The sequence below is a fragment of the Pinus tabuliformis genome, chromosome 2_2 (assembly GCF_031772625.1).
Source record: "Pinus tabuliformis cultivar Carrire ecotype Pingquan chromosome 2_2, CPIR1, whole genome shotgun sequence".
Lineage (NCBI taxonomy): Eukaryota > Viridiplantae > Streptophyta > Pinopsida > Pinales > Pinaceae > Pinus > Pinus tabuliformis.
This window is the reverse complement of record NC_142300.1, coordinates 556,327,191-556,345,121: the sequence shown is the minus strand read 5'-3', so window position 1 is coordinate 556,345,121 and position 17,931 is coordinate 556,327,191. Positions and strand designations below refer to the sequence as shown.

Sequence of the window (17,931 nt, the reverse complement as noted above, 5' to 3'; positions counted from 1 at the left end):
GCAAGATGATGAGGAAAATCTAGCCTTAGCGAGTAAGGCGAGGAAGGGGAAAAGGAAGCGTCCCATTCCAAATCCAGTTCTTCCCATGGTGGAAAGAAGTTTGACAAATTGAAAGTGCGATGCTTTCATTGTCATGAAGTGGGCCATTATGCTACGAATTATCCACAAAAGAAATCCAAGAAGGGAGCCTCGAAGGGATCTAATGGTGAGGCACTGGCCTCACAGTTTAAGTTGAATTTCTCTCTTATCACATGCATGGTTTCATCCATGGTGGGATGTGTGTGGTACCTAGACAGTGGAGTTTCATTCCACATGTCAGGTGACAAGAATCTTTTCAATATCTTGGAGGAGAAGGATCTCCATATGCGGATCAAGATGGGCGATGATGGAAAGTACTGTGTTTCAGGTGAAGGTACGGTTGTGTTTCAGAGGGAGCATGGAGCTCCTCTCACCCTGACTGATGTAAAGTATGTACCAGGTCTAAAGAATAATCTTGTGTCCATTGCTATGCTAGAAGATAAAGGCTATGATGTAGTCTTTAGTAAAGGAAAGGTATTCCTAAGGCATATCGGCACTGGACAGACCAAGCGAATTGGGATTCGAGTAAAGAATCTCTACAAGCTGGAGGTAGACGACTGTGCTGCATTGAGTTCCAAAGCTGAGATGGTGCAGAGCCAAGATGTTGGCGAGCTATGGCATAGAATATTGGGCCACTTGCACCATGGAGCCCTGAAGATCATGCAACAGATTTCTACTGGACTACCCAAGGGAACAATGGAGCAGAGGAATACATGCAAAGGTTGTACCTTAGGTAAGTATGCGAAATCTTCCTTTCCGGATTGAGACAGTAGAGCTAGAGCAATCCTGGAGCGAGTTCACTAAGATGTTTGTGGACCTTTCTCTACAACCTCCACTACTAAACAAAGGTACTATGTTATTTTTATTGATGATTTTTCTCGTATATGCTGGATCTACTTTATACATAAGAAGGATCAGACCTTCTTGAGTTTTTGTGAGTTTAAAGCCTTGGTAGAGAAAGAATCTGGAAAGAAAATAAAATCCTTGCATAGCGACAATGGTGGAGAGTATGTCTCCCAATAGTTTAAGGACTCTTGCGTTGCAGAAGGAATTACATGGGAGTTGATGGCACCCCATAACCCATAGCAGAATGGGGTGGCCAAAAGGAAGAATAGATCAATTGTGGGAGAAGCTCGAGCGATGTTTCATGACCAAAGCCTACCACTGCATTTGTGGGCTGAGGCATGCAATACAACAGTATACTTGTAGCATAGAAGCCCACACCGTATACTGGGAATGAAGACACCTATGGAGGCCTTTTCTGGGAACCGACCAGATGTGAGTAACTTTCGAATATTTGGATCATCAGTTTACTATCATGTGACCAAAGATGCCCAGAAGAAGCTAGATCCAACAACTGAGTTGGGAATACTTGTGGGGTACACTGATACACCCCATAACTATCGGGTGTACCTGCCTACCAGTCAAAGGACAGTGGTACACAGATATTTGAAGTTCGACAAGCAGAAAGCCATGTGAGTATCACTTGAGAGGGAGCTCAAGTTGCATGCAGAGGAGGAACTTTCAGTTCGTAAGGAGGAGGAGCCTCAGATTGATGCGGAGCAGCCGCATGCAGAGGATCCAGGAGTGGAGACATCTATTCATGCTGAGACTTCCAGAGATGGGCGGAAACACTCAAGGGAATCTGACAGGTTGATGTTGGATGCGCAGGAGAATGTGGGACAGCCATCTTCTTAGCACAGATAGAGGAGGTCACCTGAGCGGTACACTGGGTACATGGCCCTAGTTGGGGAGTGTGTAGAGTTTGAGCCTTCTTCATTCGAGGAGGCAGTGTAGCAACTAGTCTGGGTTGATGCAATGGTAGAGGAGTACAATTCTATCATTCAGAACAGTGTGTGGGATGTTGTCCCAAGACCTCAAGACAAGTCAGCGGTTAGTTCCACATGGCTTTACAAGGTAAAGCAGGCAACTGATGGCCGTGTTGAGAAACATAAGGCAAGGTTTGTTTTCCATGGTTTCTCACAGGTCAAGGGGATCAACCATGATGAGACCTTTGCTCCCGTAGCAAGGTACTCATCTATCAGATCGATGTTGGCACTATCGGCTCAGATGGGTTGGAAGATCCATCAGATGGACGTGAAGACAACATTCCTCAATGGGAAGATTGAGGAGGAGGTGTACATTGAGCAGCAAGAAGGTTTTGAGACCTTCTATCATGAGTCACATGTGTGCCAACTTAGGGACTTTGTATGGGCTGAAGCAAGCACCCCGTGCTTGGTACACTAGGATCGACAGCTATTTCACCAGGTTTGGCTTCACCAAGAGTGAAGCAGATGAAAACCTTTACCACATCATGGTAGCAGGTAAACCATTGATCGTTGTTCTTTATGTCGATGATTTGATTTTGACAAGTTATGATCAACTGATCCAGTCTTACAAGGAGGACCTTGCAAGAGAGTTAGAAATGAAATACATAGGTCTTACGCACTACTTTCTAGGCATGGAGGTGTGGCAGAAAGATGGTGAAGTATTTTTGCCTCAAGGCAAGTATGCCAATGAGATACTCAGGCACTTTCACATGGAGAAGTGCAAGCCCATGCAGACTCCTCTAGCCGAGAACTGGAGGAAGGAGGATGCTACTTCAGGTGAGGTAGTAGCTACTATTGTTTATTGGTAGCTTGTGGGTTCACTTCACTACAACAAAACCAACGATTTGCGCCAGATTTTAGTGCATTTTTTTTGTAATTGTGATGAGCAACCTAGCGCTAAATCTGGCTCTATTGTACAATTTTTAAAGCGTCCTTTTTTGCACCTAATTTTGCATCCTTTTTCACGCTAGATTTTGCATCATTTTTTACACCAAACTATGCATCATTTTTTGCGTCAAATTTTGAACCAAGATTTGCATCTTATTTTATGACAGGTTTTGCTTCTAGTTTTGTGTCATTTTTTGCATCTATTTTTCATTCTCTTTTGCTTCCTATTTTGTGTCATTCTTTGCTTCCATTTTTGCACCATCATTTGCATCAAGTTTACACTGTATTTTGAATCCAATTTAACATCTTTTTATGCATCCATTTTGTGTCAGTTTTTGCATCTAGTCTTACGCCAGGTTTTGTATCTAGTCTTACACTAGTTTTTGCTTCTATTTTTGCACCAGCTTTGGTGCCTATCTTTGCACCATGTGTTGAATTTGATTTAGCACCAAATTTTGCATCCATTTTTGTGCCCATTTTTGCATCTTTTTTTGGACCATTTTTTACATCCACATTTACGTTTGATTTGTCTCCATTTTTCCCATCTCATTTTGCACCATATTTTGCATCATTTGTTTCATCCAATTTTGCATCATTTTTAACACCATCTCTTGCATCTAATGTTACATCATTTTGAGCATCCAAATTTGCATTTATATTTGCATCTTATGTTGAGTCATGTGTTGTGTCCACCTTTGCATCTTATTTTGTGTCTAATGGTACATTCAATTTAGAGCCATTTTTTACGTCTACTTTTGTATTTGTTTTTACACCAAGTTTTGCATCCAATTTTAAGCTATTTTATGCCCCTTTTTGCACCATTTTTTTGTGTCTACTTGTGTCCAATGTTGCACCATTATTTACACCGACTTTTTCATCCAATTTTGCATTTTTTTGGTGTCTAGTTTTACATCGTTTTCACCATCCAAATTTGCATCTTTTTTGCCTCATTTTGTGTCCACATTTGCATATAATTTTGTGTCTGAGTTCGAGCCTAAATTTGCATGTGATTAGGAATCATTTTTTACATCCAATATGGCATCCTTGGTTTCACCTTTTTTCAGCCCCATTTTGCATCTTGTTTTATGTCTTTTCTTACATCTTTTTTTTTCCTTTTTTTGCACCCAAGTTTGCATCCCAAATTTACACCATTATTTGCATCATCATTTGGCATATTAATTTGTAACATTTTTTGCTTCTTTTTAACGCTCAACTTTGCATCTTATTTTACATCTAGTTGTTGTCTTTTTTTGCATCTAATTTGGTGCCCATTTATGTGTCCTTGTTTTTGCCCAATTTGATATCCTTTTGTATGCCATGTTTTGTTCCCTTCTTTGTGTCAACTATTGCACAATTTTTCACTTCTAATTTAAAACACTTTGTATGTCAATTGTTTGCATTTTGTATTAATTCCTAGTTTAACATCCAATTTTGCATCCATGGTTACATCTGCATTTGACTTCTTATATAGAGTATATTTTTCTTTACATATATGACCCCCTTTATAGATTCATAGTGAAATATATGATAGTTTCTAAATATCATTAAAGCAGATATCACAATTCAAAATCATTTGTAAAGAAATTTAAGAGAAATTGACAACATCCATCCAAAAAAATAACAATGTGTCATTAACAATTTTCAAAACATGTATAAAATAGCAACATAATACTAATAAAATCAGTATTATTTTTAATCAAAACAAGTAAAATTCAAATATGATTAACAAATCAAAATATTTCATGAATATCGTTATTCTACGATAAATTAACAACATACATAAATCAAACTCATCGTATGATTACAAAATCAAAATGTCTCATTGATATAGGGTAAATTCACAACACCCATCTAAACATAACAATGTCATTCTACACAATAATTTCTTCATAAAAAACAATGCATGTGCATGCCTAGCTACCACCACCAAGATCATCCTCATGATCATCTTGACCATCCTCATTACTCTGATCCACATCATCACCAACACCGCAACTATCATCATCATCTCCTCCTTCACCACCATCATCCTCATCATCTCCTGATATATGTTGAACATAATTTGGATCATCGTCTTGGCAATCATTACCTATAGCATTCTGACAAAAAAAATCAATATTACATGTTAGTATTAATTACATAACACAACGCATGTTTTTGTTATACAATGTTAACCATAAAATGAGGTAAGATATAATATCTAATAGTACTAAAAAATAAAATGAAAATATGGTTTAAAAGTATATTGGAAATCCAACTAAAATTACATACCATAGAGTCCATCCAAACAACAAATTCAACCCATCTCTTTTGCTGCAGCACTTCCTTTTCCAAATGATTTGGAGGTCTTCCATATTTTAGTTCCTATCAATCAATAAATAGGGAGAAATTAGATAACAATGACTTTCTTCTAGTACAAAATTTATTAAAAAAATATCACATGTTTAATATACTTACAAAGGTTGTTATCAGTGCTTTTAAACCTTTCTGGCCACTACGATGAGTGACTTTTGTCTTGGTTAACCTCGCCTTGGATGCCTTGTCCTTAAACATAAACCAATTCAATTTATTTTCACACAAATACATGTCTAAGATACTTATAAGTATTAATACATTCTAAATAATGTTTAATGAAAAATTCAATACCTGAATGCTCTCATTGCCGGCTTTTCTTTGTGCATCCAACTTCTCATATGATTTTACAAGTTCTTTCCATACTTTAAAAGGTATGTCAATAGGTCTTTGTTTCAGTCTTTGATCTTGAGGCATTTTTTTAATTTTTCTTGTTTGGTTAAAAATTTTGGTTAAAAAAAACCGAACAAGTAATTCACATCAATGGCATGGGGACTCTATGGATATGTGTAAAAAAATGGCTATAAAGAAAACATCCAAAAAACATATGAGCTCTCCCTTTGATGGTCACTTGGGGCATATGGCTGGAAAGGAACAACTCCATTTTTGAAAATCAAGGACAATCCTTTCTCAAAGTCCTTCCTAATATTTGCTCCAAATGTCTTAAAATGAAAAACAAAATTCAAACGTCATCCTTAAACATCTCCCTTAAATATAACGTTGGACCATAAATTCTTCATTTTTATTGTTATCGGCTCTGGAATGATTTTTCTATATGCAATTATATAATGAAATATGTGTGCACTAATGAAAAAACATTGAGTTTCATTTTTCATAATCACAAACAATGAAAAAAGAATCACACGTAACTAGCATCATTTTGGAAATTTTATATTTATTAAAAATCTTTAACATGTTTTCCTCCCATATCTCATAAAAAGGTGTGAAATTTTTTATATACTCTCCAATAAGCACTACAACAAAACCAGCGATTTGGAGGTTTTACACTAAGTTTTTCAACATCGAGCTTACTAGGGCTTGCACCACCGGGGTTATTAGTAAGAATCTCATGAGGTTTGCATAGCCATGATTATTAGAATCAAAATAGTAGGATTTGCACTAAAAAACAGTTCATAGTGCTTTCCTGCTGGGGAGAAAATCACAAGTTCAACTTCTGCAGTGCAGAGCACCGAGAGCTCGTAAGCTTTCTTCAGCAATCCACCTACGTTTGGAAAATGTAGCCTACCTGCTGGTGATGTTCTCAATCCTCTTCCTCTGCATCTTTCCCCTCACTATTCTTGTATGTCCTCTTTCTTTTTTCCCTCCAAACAAACCCTCTCAAATTGAGAAAGTAGAACAACTCACTCGATGAGAATCCGAATCCAATTATCGCTTCTAACAATAACCCAATACGATACCAGAAGTGATTACACAAAACCTCATTGACTCTTCATTTGTTTGGAAAAGAGCCAAGCATAAACTTCTGACGAGGGTTTCCGTCTCAAGTCTGGCTCGCAGGACGTCGCTTAGTCAATTGCGAGAAAAGTTTTCCACCTGCCTGTCACATACGGTTTGTCACACTATATATTAAAATAAGGTTGATAATACTAACAATAAGGTTGTATAGTGTAAAAGGAGGGCTCTCCTGACTGCATTTGGTTGGTTTATAGAAAAGATTGCTGGAATGTGTAATGTGAATGCTCTGCTAACTGTTTTTTAAGCATTTGGAAGTATTAAAACCCCCTAGGATAATTAATGTAAGACCTGTTAATTAATGTGTAAAGATGGCTATTGTCCTTGGGCTACCTTAGCTGTTCGTGTTTAGTGATCTGTGGTATTATGACTCCTCAAGTCACTATTAAACCATGAGAACCATGCCCAGGCAGACTAGTGTGACATTGTGGATGAGAACCAAAACTAGACTCCTATAACCTCCTTTTTCATCCTTTAAATTGCAGAATTAACTGACTGTTCTAGTAATCGTTCTTGAGCACCTGAAGATGTGCACCCTAAATAATAAGAATAATACCTTGTAACATATGAATAGTCCATCCTGTGCATGTAGGATATGCACATGAGGTCCAATAAAATCACTAACCAGAATACCAGGTGTTATTAAAGCCTCTACAGGTTGATATATATGAATGTTACAGTGTGCAGGAGTATGATTCAATTCCATACGAAAATACAAAACATCTGATAGGATTTCCTTATACCTCATAGGCAAACAACCATTGTCCCTTCTATAGATGAGCAGAATAAGTGCTTGGTTCTCTACACTAAATAAAGACAAAGTATAGTACTTATTGCTGACAAAATAGGATTTAAATCGCGGTTCAATTGCTTGACATTCAGCTGGTCACAGAATTGTAGAGTGCATAATCATAAGTGATGTTGCGAGCCTCATTGCTCAAAGTCTAAGGGTCTTGCGAGCCATAATCACAGCCATGTATGGAATATCTTGTGATTATGGAATTTTATGAGGTCAATTCTTGTGAAGACATTTCAGTTTATAATAAATTTTGAACCTCAACAGAGTTTTGGCAAGACCTGGCTGAGCTAGGACATCAACATAATCTAGCCTCAAGAGGGAGCCTCTTTTGTTTCATCACTCTAACAATCTATGAAGTGGTGGAAAGCATAACAACTTCCCCTTGAATATGACACCTAAACTGAGTACAAATCCTAAATGATGCAGCCTTTGGTGCATGTCTCTCAAAGTATCGATATTTCAAATGTTGAAAGCTCTTGTGCCCATTTGATATGCATTCGATTGCAGTTCCCCTGAAGAAAGAATCTTATAAAGGTGAGGCCATGGCCAATATGTTAGCCATATCCATTGGAGTTGCCATTGCTTGACAACTTTAGTGTGATCAGTCCCACCATGATTCACATGGGCTTCTACTCAACACTGGCTGTTGCTATTGTAAGAGTCTTCAAGCTCGTTGAACCCATAGTATTGATAAGTGTATTCTTTGGGTCTATGGTTTTCAAATTCTGCCTATGTTTTCCTCTCAGTATCATTATTTCAAATGCTGAAAGCTCTAATTCCCATTGCTGTGTATTTGATTGTGGTTTCCCTGAAGAAAGAAGCTTATAAAGGTGAGCCCGAGGCCAATATGTTGGCCATATCCATTGGAGTTACTATTTCAGCTTATGGGGAGGCCAAGATGAATGCATGGGAGGTGATTCTCCAGTTAAGTGCAGTTGCATGTGAGACTACCCAATTGGTTCTCATACAAATTCCACGAACATCAAAAGGGATTAAGTTGAATCCCATCACATCTTTGTTGCTCCTTGTTGCCTTGTTTTTCTCAGCACCCCCTGGGCCTTAGTAGAATACCCATTTCTGATAATCAGGGTCTCTTCCTTTGATTTGGATTACATGACATTTCTGCTTGTGCCTTGGCTCTTAATCTTGCAGTGTTTCTTCTGATAGGAAAGACTTCAGCCTTGACTATGAATGTTGCTGGTCTTGTCAAGGACTGGCTGCTCATAACATAATCTTTGTCTGTAATAAATGAAAAGGTTACAGTCATAAACTTGAGTGGGTGTGGACTGGCTTTTCTGGCTGTCTGTTACTATAATCATTTGAAACTTCAAGCTCTCAAGTCCAATGACAACCAACCAACGTACCTCAGCAGTGCAGCTGATGCCAATGATGAAGGAGAAGGTTTGATAATGACGAGTGGGAGATTCTCAATCAGAGATTCAAAACCAGTAGAGAAAAATCAAACTCAAGCTTCAGGATTAGGTATTTAGATCATTAATATTGTCTTGTGCTAGAGATTACTGTTCTTGGATTGGCTCCTCTATGCCCAGATCTATTTGCAGGGAACAGGCCAGTCATTCACAGTGAAGAAGATAATGACAAGATTAGTGTATAATGATGGACAGGATGGTGCCATGGTGCCAACCTAAATCTCAAGTAAGGAGACATCTGTTCATCAATTTGTCAAGAAGCATGGCCTACAATTCAATTGCTCTAAGCCTATCACTTCGTCCACCTGTCAAATAAATTGTTTCCTGTTTGTTTAGTTGACTATGGTTCTAATAAATATACTATTGTTTGATGTAAAAAGACAAAACAAAACAAAAAATATGGAAAGTTGTGACCCCATTTTCTAACTACAAATTGAAATTGGATTACCATAGTGACCACCTCTGCTTATTGGAATCAAAAAGGGGGTGGGTTATGCACAATCCTCTGTATCATTTTCTATTACCAGAGATAATTAAAGCCACCCTAAACTCAAGTCTTAACTATGTTGATAGGGTGTTTGGGGAGGGGGATCCCTTACCAACCCACTATAATCTGCACAAAAGCATCCTAAGAACATATGCAAAATGCTCTCCTATCATCTAATGTCCAAGCAAGGAAACTCTTGAAAATATTATCTCTACTCTGCTGAATGTAGGGCTAGTCTAATAGGTGGAAGGTGCCATACTCTGGATCAGTTTGGAGTTGGTTTACCCCTAATGGGTGGAAGGTGCCATACTCTGGATCAGTCTGGAGCTGGTTTACCCCTAATGGGTGGAAGGTGCCATACTCTGGATCTGTCTGGAGCTGGTTTACCCCTAATGGGTGGAAGGTGCCATACTTTGGATCTGCAAAGTATCTGTCTGGAGCTGGTCCATAACTCGCTCTGATTATGTATGGCCTAGTATAATAGGTGGAAGGTGTCATACTCTGGATCAGTCTGGAGCTGATTTACCCCTAATGGGTGGAAGGCGCCATACTCTGGATCTGTCTGGAGCTGGTCCATAACTCGGTCTGATTATGTATGATCTGTAACCTAATATGGCACAACCCCGAACAGGCATCAAAGATGTTGATTGACCACCAAGGCAGAAGGTTGAGGTGAGATCCCATCTAAAGTTGGAAGGAAAGAAACTATGGATAAAATCTTGGCTGCTCCTCTGAATCTGGGGTAGAATAACAGTTAGGAAGTACCCTGTGTAAATGATGAAACAACATAGAAAGGCTCCCTTAGTGCTTCCAGATGTATACCAATTAATGAGCATTCAAGTGTTATTTCAAATATGAATCAAATTTGAAACAATGTCAAAATTTTCCAAAATTCAAGAGAGCGGTCCTGTAAATGAAATCAAAGTTTAGATTCCAACATACAATGGTCAAACTAGTGCCAAATAAACACATTAATGATGTTCAGATATGACAGAAAGACACCAGCACCAAAGCACAAGACTATGTATGTAAAACAATGCATCCACAATAATGATAATAAAAAATAAAAATAAAAAATAGAAGATATATACTAGTTCCAAAACAAGAAAGTTTACATAACAATGATGCAAATAAACCCCAAAGTTTGATCATTCAGGACGTTAGCATGATCTCAAGAATTCTGCAGTAAAAGCTAGTACTTGAACTCCTAGTAACAGAAGATAGAACCAGTGTGATGCTAGTATTATTGAGTGGATGTTTGCACTGTTATCAGCACTGATTTAGTTTTGGATATACCTGAGATATCAGTCATGCAAAAATTTTCAAAAAGGAAACGTTTTGACAGAGCAGAGCGTGATCTGGTTGCAGAGTAGCAAACTTTGTTCATAAATTCCAAAGGGCAGAGAGATAGGCTTGTTCATGCGTTAATGTGAGTCTTTAGAAGATGTATCAAGCTATAAAATACCAAACCCATCATGAATACTTGCAGATTAGAATAATGTGATCTCAAACTCCAGACATCGAACTTCAATAACATAGATCATTCCAATTATATTAGTCAAATTGTTCATCTTGTTTTGGCATGACTCTGTCCTTGGAGATGTTCTCTGTTGCTAGATTTATCAGAATGATTGCAAGAAAGCAATGGAAACAGGCTAAAAATTAAACAGTTTATGCAGTCAATTGTTCCATCATGAAAGTGACTTGGAAGGCGTGGATCTCATGCATTTGAATGTTATGATGAGCAATAAATGATTATTATGCCATTTGTGTGTTTTATCTCTCATAAACAGATTCAGATCTGAAAAGAATTAGATTTGTAGCCCTGAACGTCAAGCAATTAGGGCAGAATTTATTCAACTTGCCAAGCAAGTTGTTCACCTTGATTTAGGGTCGACGCTTCTGTAATGTGTAGATCAAGAAAATGGTGCAAAACTTACCCTAAATCCTTAGTATGTGAACTTACACAGGAACTAATGGAAATTTCAAGCCTCCTGCAAACAATTCTGCCTAAGGATAACGCAAATGACAAAAAGGTAATTTGTATCAACAGGATGACCAATGTCAAATATTTTTTTTTGGGAAGATTAGAAAACAGCCAGTCATGATTTTGGCAAAACTGAAAAATCAGTTGCCAGTCAGAAGATGCATATATTTTTTGCCTAATTAATATATACATTTTTTTTCTTTGAAAAAAAAAAAAAAAAAAAAGTCAAATATTATGTAGAATATTACAAGAAGGAACATAGGTTATCAATAAATGGATTCCAGCTATAACTGTGAAAAAAATTATTAACCTCGGAACCATTCTGCAATCACAAGAAATTAACATAAAAGCCACTTATCCCTGCCTGATAAATAAAATAAAATAAAAAAATTAAGAAAAATCTCATCCAAGACTTTCACAATGAACTCTGGGAGCAAGAGTAAATCAAATTGAAATTGACCAGCCTCTGCTTTTTTCAATCTTAGAGGAAGTACTAAAGAATTTACAAACCGTTTCTCTGTTTTAAACATCTTATACACTCCAAGATAATTGAAAATTATTCCATTTAACCTGGGATATAGATCAGGACAGACCAATCCTGTAAAATACAATAGCAGTAGATTGAATAAACCATTAACTTGGGGAGGATGAAAAGAATATTTAGTTCCACAGAATTCTATAGAAAGAATAGGAAGTTCCACAAAATTGTAAAATAGAATTCATGGAATGCTAGATGACCAGTCTACAAATCACTTTTATTTAGCTTAGTTTATTTATTAGTGAAAAGTAACCTTAACTCAGCTGCAAACAGTTGTATCTTAGGCAACTACTCTCCATGGTCAGTCCAAATGGTGAATAGAATTCATACTTGCAATGTTCAGAAAGGTTCAAATCTCATGGGGATTATACTGGCCTTGACTCATGAGGACTTCTCACTCTATTCAATGAAGCAAAATAACTTGAGACAACTGCAAGCAACTAACTTGTTTCTGCCTTTCTGGAAAAAGTAATTGAACTCGAATTGTACCACCTTGCTGCAGCAAACACATAGTTAGAAAGCTATGTCGCACTGGCTTTGGGACGGGGGGTAGCAGGGATGGTGGGTAAGTTTCCGGAACCACCAGAGTGCACCCCCAAATTTTTCAGGGGACAGAAAGTTGGAGATGGCAATAATATATAAATTATTTTATATATTATAATAATAATAGTAATAGTAATCATAAATATTTAAAATTTTGAAAATAATAAAATATTAAATATAATAATAATAATATTTTTTTCTTAATTCACCACGATAAATATAAAACATTTAAATAAATAAATTCCAATTGCAAATAAGAAACACTGTGAATAAGAATTTAAATAAATTCAAAGAGAAAATTTAAATAGATCCCAAAAGCCGCCGTTGATGCCCACCCCCCTGACACTGATAAAGATTATAAATACAGTCAGGGATAAGAATTGCAGAGGAATAGCAAGTATTGACTGAGAGTATGATGCACTGGAGTCTGTGAGTGCCAGCGCCGCAGAAAGGAATTGCTGAGAACAATTTTAGAATGATATGCTGAGATGACAGGTAGGATTTAGAAAATTAGAAGTAGGTAGGATTTAGACTTCAGGCAGGTGCAGGGATGGATTTAGGTTATATATATCTATATATATAGATATAATCTTGAACTGTCAGTAGGTTCAAGGGTCAGTTGACTGTCCCAGATATTTTTGTGAGGGATGGACTGGGAATGCCCTAGAAGTTCCCATGTCTCCCATGATGCCCCCAGCTATTCTGGGACATTCCCAAGCCATTTTTAAGTCCCCAAAACACTGGAATGCAGGGTACAAGGGATTTGTCATCAGGCACATGTTGACTCTCCATGCAACATAGTTGGAAAGTAAGAGAGATATGGGAGACACGAGTTGAAAAAAAAAAAATTAAAAAAAAAAGAGTCTGAAGTACAAGTTAATTACAAAAATGTAGATGAAAGTAAGAATGACCAAAAATTCTTTCAGTACGAATGACCAAAAACACTCCAGTGGTATTTCATTAAAGAACATAAGTTTATTATTTTGAATCCTGACTGTCTTCTCCCATATAATCAACTTCTAAAAGGTTAAAAATTCCTCTAATGTTTAGCAAACAGACAAGTTACTGAGTCGAGAGAACAAAGGAAGGCAAGTAGCATCTGTCTCCCTCTCAACCCTGCACATCCTACCCCGCACCTAGAATGGTTTCGCTTACTGTAGAGGAGATTCTGTAGCACATAAACAAAAAACTTAAGAGCCACCCTTGTTGTCTTTAGCATAAACACTCTCAATAACGAAAAAGAATTTGACTTTGTGTTTAAAATGGCAAATGCATGATGTAGAAGTAGTTTTAGATAAGCTAACTCTAGCTGCTTAGTACTTACTAGATTAGGAATGACTGCCACAGGTTATTCATGGATATAAATTTTAAGATAATGTGTTGGATAGCAAAAGGTTAGAATATGATTTTTATTAGTATATTTGTTGTACTTTGAACTGCAGCATTTTGCTTGGAACTGGATACAACTTACGCTTAATTAATTAAGATAAGCTAACTATAGCTGATTAGTAGAATGGGGACGACTTTCAGTGGTTGTTAATAGTAAATTAAAAGTTGGATGAAAAAGTGTTAGAATGAAACTTTTATAAGTTTAGGTTTGTTGTACTTTGAGCTGCAATATTTACTCAGAACTGAATAAAACTTATGCCTGATTAACAGCACATGCAACAAAATATTCAATATGAACATATAAGGGTTTAAACCAGGAATTTCAAGTAAGGAGATGTTAAAGTCCTCTCTTTTTTTGAAAGATGTAAAGCAATGAAAAATATAGCACATACTCAGAATCAACAGGGGAAACCATTATTATCCTCATTTTGTTACAAGTTGTATTTTAATAAAATCTTAATTACCCCAAAAATCAAAGCATGCAGCATGAAACGATATTGAAGACGACTGTGCTGAGATATTATCTAAACAACACTGTTGAATGAAAAGAGATTCAAACTTCCTAATGCCAATCATTTTCTGGGAATGGAACCTAAGCAACATTAAGCTAATTAAGACTCAAAATTTCTGTATTTAAATTTCATAGACAATTTAATTCCTCTAGAGCAGATGGCTTCTCATTGACTTGAAGTGTTTTGAGCTGTATTTTTCACTCAATTTAGGTTCAGCGAGTCATACGATTAGCCCTTGTCACATGCCAGCCAGAGGTCACAAGTTCAAACTGTGCAGAATCAGCAATTGCAAAAGTAAACCTCTCAACGAGCCACTCAGTTCTGCACTTCAACATGTTACATAACACACAAAAGTTCTCGCATTATCTAGAAGCATGATGATTCATGTTTACAGCCCTAAATTTGATCAACTTAGCAAATCGTTAACAACAAAGACTCAACGAGAACCCTTTTAACATAATGCTACAATTCATTTGAAGGTAAAGCTCAACCTACATGCATAAAACTTCAAATAACATAACAATCAACCCTCAACATAGCATGATAGCCCTTTACACATGCCAGCCAGAGGTGACGAGATCAAGCCCTGGGGTCACCGATTGCCAAAGGCAACATCTCAATGACCTAACAAGTTATGTTCTTTCCGCCACTGTGATCAAAAACTTCTAGGATTTTCTATCTAGCGACTTCATTGATTATCTGTGAAGTTAAGACAGGCTATCCTGATATTTGAACTTTTACCCATGGAAATTAATCTTTCATTCGAAAGGAACACTTCAGTGATTATCTATGAACTTAGGACAGGCTGTCGTGATATTTTAGTTTCACACACGGCCATAGAGTTTTGCTTTTAAATGAATACCTCATTGATTATCTCTAAAGTTAGGACAGGCCGTTGTGATATTGGAAGTTTTAAGCATCGAACCGCGCTTTGCTTTTAAAGAAATTGAAATGCTACGTCGGAAGTGATTGTTATCGGGTTTACAGATCCAGTGTAAAAAACATTGGGATTAAATGTTAGAAGTCTAGGATGTAGTGATTTCATGCACTATATTTTTTTAAGTTAGGACGGGCTTAATAAACCTCTAGAATTGTCTAGATGATTAAATCATCGCCTAAATTCGATCTGCATAACTCGAAGAAAACCGTTTTGGGCAAAAAAAAATGCAATTCATTTTAAGGCAAAGCTCAACTTCCATGCTTGAAACCTGAAATATCATAACCTGTCCTAACTTTACAATTTATCAAAGAAATCACTACATTCTGAACTCATCAAGAGAACTAACGCTTCGCATTTCATTTTTGAAAATAATTCGTCACAGGCTATCTCTAAAACGCAACAAGAACCTCTTTATCGCGAATTCTTTTAAAGGAAAAAGCTCAATTTTCTTGAAAATATAAATAACGCAACAACATGCCCTAACTTGAAAAATGATCCATGAAATCGGTACCTGGGAAGCTTGAACGAGCTCGTCCAGGGAAGCCGGAGGTGGCAGCTGCTGCTGTTTCTGGCTGTGATAGACCGCGCCCAGTTTCTCTTTAACTCCATGTTTGCTGAGTGAAAACCCTCGCAGCTTCCTCAGAGAAGACTTCATTTTCGCTACAGAGATTTTATGCTTCAGAAACAAAACCTCGAATCACCGTCTTAAAATGCAGAAAACCCCCCCGTCCTGAATCTGTCTGAACTCCATTACGCAAACCTCGCAATAGCCCTTCTGAAACGGTCAAGACATTATTGAGGGTCTTGGTATGAATGGGCATGCTGAAAATGCTCTTGGGCTCTTTTCTCAAATGGAGCACAGTGGCGTGAAGCCAACCTACATCACATTCGTGGGTGTTTTGACTGCATGCAGTCATGCCACAACATCTCTGTCAAGACATTTTGTCAAACAATAGACGTGCCATTTCAATACTTGCACATTTCGAATAGAGATCTGTGAGGGAGGTATCTACAAAGATGTTGATCTCAATCTCATTTCTAATCATGTAACTATGCACACACTTACCTCGTTGAAGAGCTTCGACCTATGTACATGCTCGGAGAACACTAACCATAGTAACGGGACCCGGTACCACCTCCTCTAGCAGCATTTGATGGAAAAGCGTCAATGCCTCATAGGCATGTCCATTCTGAGAATATCCAACAATCATAGAGTTCCATGACACCAAATCTCTCTCACACATTTTGTTAAACACTTGGCGTGCGTTCTCTATACTTCCACATTTTGCATATAGAGCAAGAAGGGCGTTCCCCACAAATAGATTGCAATCCAATCCGGCTCTTATTATAAAATGATGAACCTTCATCCCCTTCAGAATAAAGGGAAGAATGAGTTCATCGGGCTGTATGCCTTTCTGCCGCATTTGGGAATAGAGTAGGAGGGCTTCCTCACAGGGTCCATTCATGGCGTACCCTCTGATGGGCACATTCCATAAAACACAGTCCCGTTTAGGGGAATTTTCAAAAACCAGTCGTGCATAATTCATGCGGTCGACTTTGTATAGAGGTTTATTAGTTTGCTTAGCAAGAAAATATTTCCATGAAACCCAAATCTGAATATGTGTGTACAAGCTTGCAAATATGAAGCCACACCTTCGTAAGTATCAATAACGGCGTTTGGCTTCTGTGTCTGTTTCTGTTTGTCAGTGGTTTTGCATTTAATGGTAGTGGAAGCTACAGTTGGGCTACGACAATGGATGAGATAGGCATCGCCATTGATGTTGATGTTAGAGTGTGCATGAATATTTACACGCTCTTCCTTTTTAAGTATGTGACGAAATTCTGCTAAGTTGGAGGTTGCACAAGGTAGGATTGTATGTGCCAATTCCATTCTTCAACTGAGGGGACGAGAAAGACACCCCATGTATTTATTTCCAAATTAAGAATTGAATCTTCTTTATTTTAAAGATGTAGTCTTGTCGAATATACCAAAAACATAGTAGGATTCTTTCATTATTGACAAAATCAAGCACATGTGCAAGGGAAGTATTCATCTATGGATGGTTAACAAGTTCATTAATAACTACAAGCAAACACTTCAAACTATGTATTTAATGATCTCTAGTCATCATCTAAAGAGTTCAAGAATCAAATCAATTCCAACCTAAGTTCTAAGTATATGGTAAACCTCTACTCTAGAGGTTCTATTATTGTAAAATTTCACAACTATGGAAGTTGTGGCAAGGTCTCAAAGGAGGGACTTTCTTTTTGGGGCAAAACTAACCTTTTTTCAAAAGATAGTTTCTATAATTGAATCCATCTTCAATATCCATTTATTCAACCCCACTCTGCCGGATTTGAATATTGAATCCCCCCTACTTATTTTGGGATGAGATGATCTTTCAAAAGCCAACATAAATATATTGGGGACTTACAACAATATACAAACTAAGCAAGGAAGGGTATACACACATGTGTTAGAATTTGAATTGAGGTTGACTTGAGCAAAGGTATAACAATGCATATTTAATTAAATATTGGTGATTTTAACAACCACGTCCATTAGATTAAAATAATGATACTTTATGTGTATCTATACGCAAAGACAAAATACTTGAAAGGCACCTTCCCAACAACAAAGGTCATTATAAGAAAAATGGAAAAATAACAAGTTGATGGGTGGTAT

The 17,931-nt window shown here is 37.3% G+C and overlaps 2 protein-coding genes across 3 annotated transcripts; both read right to left on the bottom strand.

Moving 5' to 3' along the window:
• Nucleotides 1-4,506: 4,506 nt before the first annotated feature.
• Nucleotides 4,507-17,012, bottom strand: LOC149193848 (uncharacterized). Of its 2 annotated transcripts, none has more exons than XM_089406997.1 (5): nucleotides 16,312-17,012; nucleotides 15,757-16,174; nucleotides 5,253-5,339; nucleotides 5,067-5,159; nucleotides 4,507-4,894 (listed from the first exon to the last, which is right to left on the bottom strand). In XM_089406997.1, exons 2-5 carry the CDS (start codon nucleotides 15,898-15,900, stop codon nucleotides 4,709-4,711), a joined length of 510 nt encoding a protein of 169 aa, XP_089263123.1. In that variant the 5' UTR covers nucleotides 15,901-16,174; nucleotides 16,312-17,012; the 3' UTR covers nucleotides 4,507-4,708. The 2 variants fall into 2 exon arrangements, with proteins under 2 accessions (XP_089263123.1, XP_089263124.1); XM_089406998.1 differs by having other exon boundaries at nucleotides 15,757-16,148.
• On the bottom strand, nucleotides 15,917-16,792 carry LOC149193849 (pentatricopeptide repeat-containing protein At3g22690-like). Its single transcript, XM_089407452.1, has 2 exons — nucleotides 16,358-16,792; nucleotides 15,917-16,174 (listed from the first exon to the last, which is right to left on the bottom strand). The coding sequence occupies exons 1-2, from the start codon at nucleotides 16,790-16,792 to the stop codon at nucleotides 15,917-15,919; spliced, it is 693 nt and encodes a 230-aa protein (XP_089263578.1).
• Nucleotides 17,013-17,931: the final 919 nt, after the last annotated feature.

Excerpts from the sequence above, each read along its gene's own strand:
- LOC149193848 (XM_089406997.1), bottom strand. The coding sequence starts at position 15,900 with ATGAAGTCTTCTCTGAGGAAGCTGCGAGGGTTTTCACTCAGCAAACAT. Across the intron at positions 5,340-15,756 it reads AGCTCGTTCAAGCTTCCCAG|GACAAGGCATCCAAGGCGAG; the intron begins GTACCGATTTCA and ends TTTATGTTTAAG. Across the intron at positions 5,160-5,252 it reads AAGCACTGATAACAACCTTT|GAACTAAAATATGGAAGACC; the intron begins GTAAGTATATTA and ends ATTGATTGATAG.
- LOC149193849 (XM_089407452.1), bottom strand. The coding sequence starts at position 16,792 with ATGAATTATGCACGACTGGTTTTTGAAAATTCCCCTAAACGGGACTGT. Across the intron at positions 16,175-16,357 it reads TACCGGGTCCCGTTACTATG|AGATGTTGTGGCATGACTGC; the intron begins GTTAGTGTTCTC and ends ATGTCTTGACAG.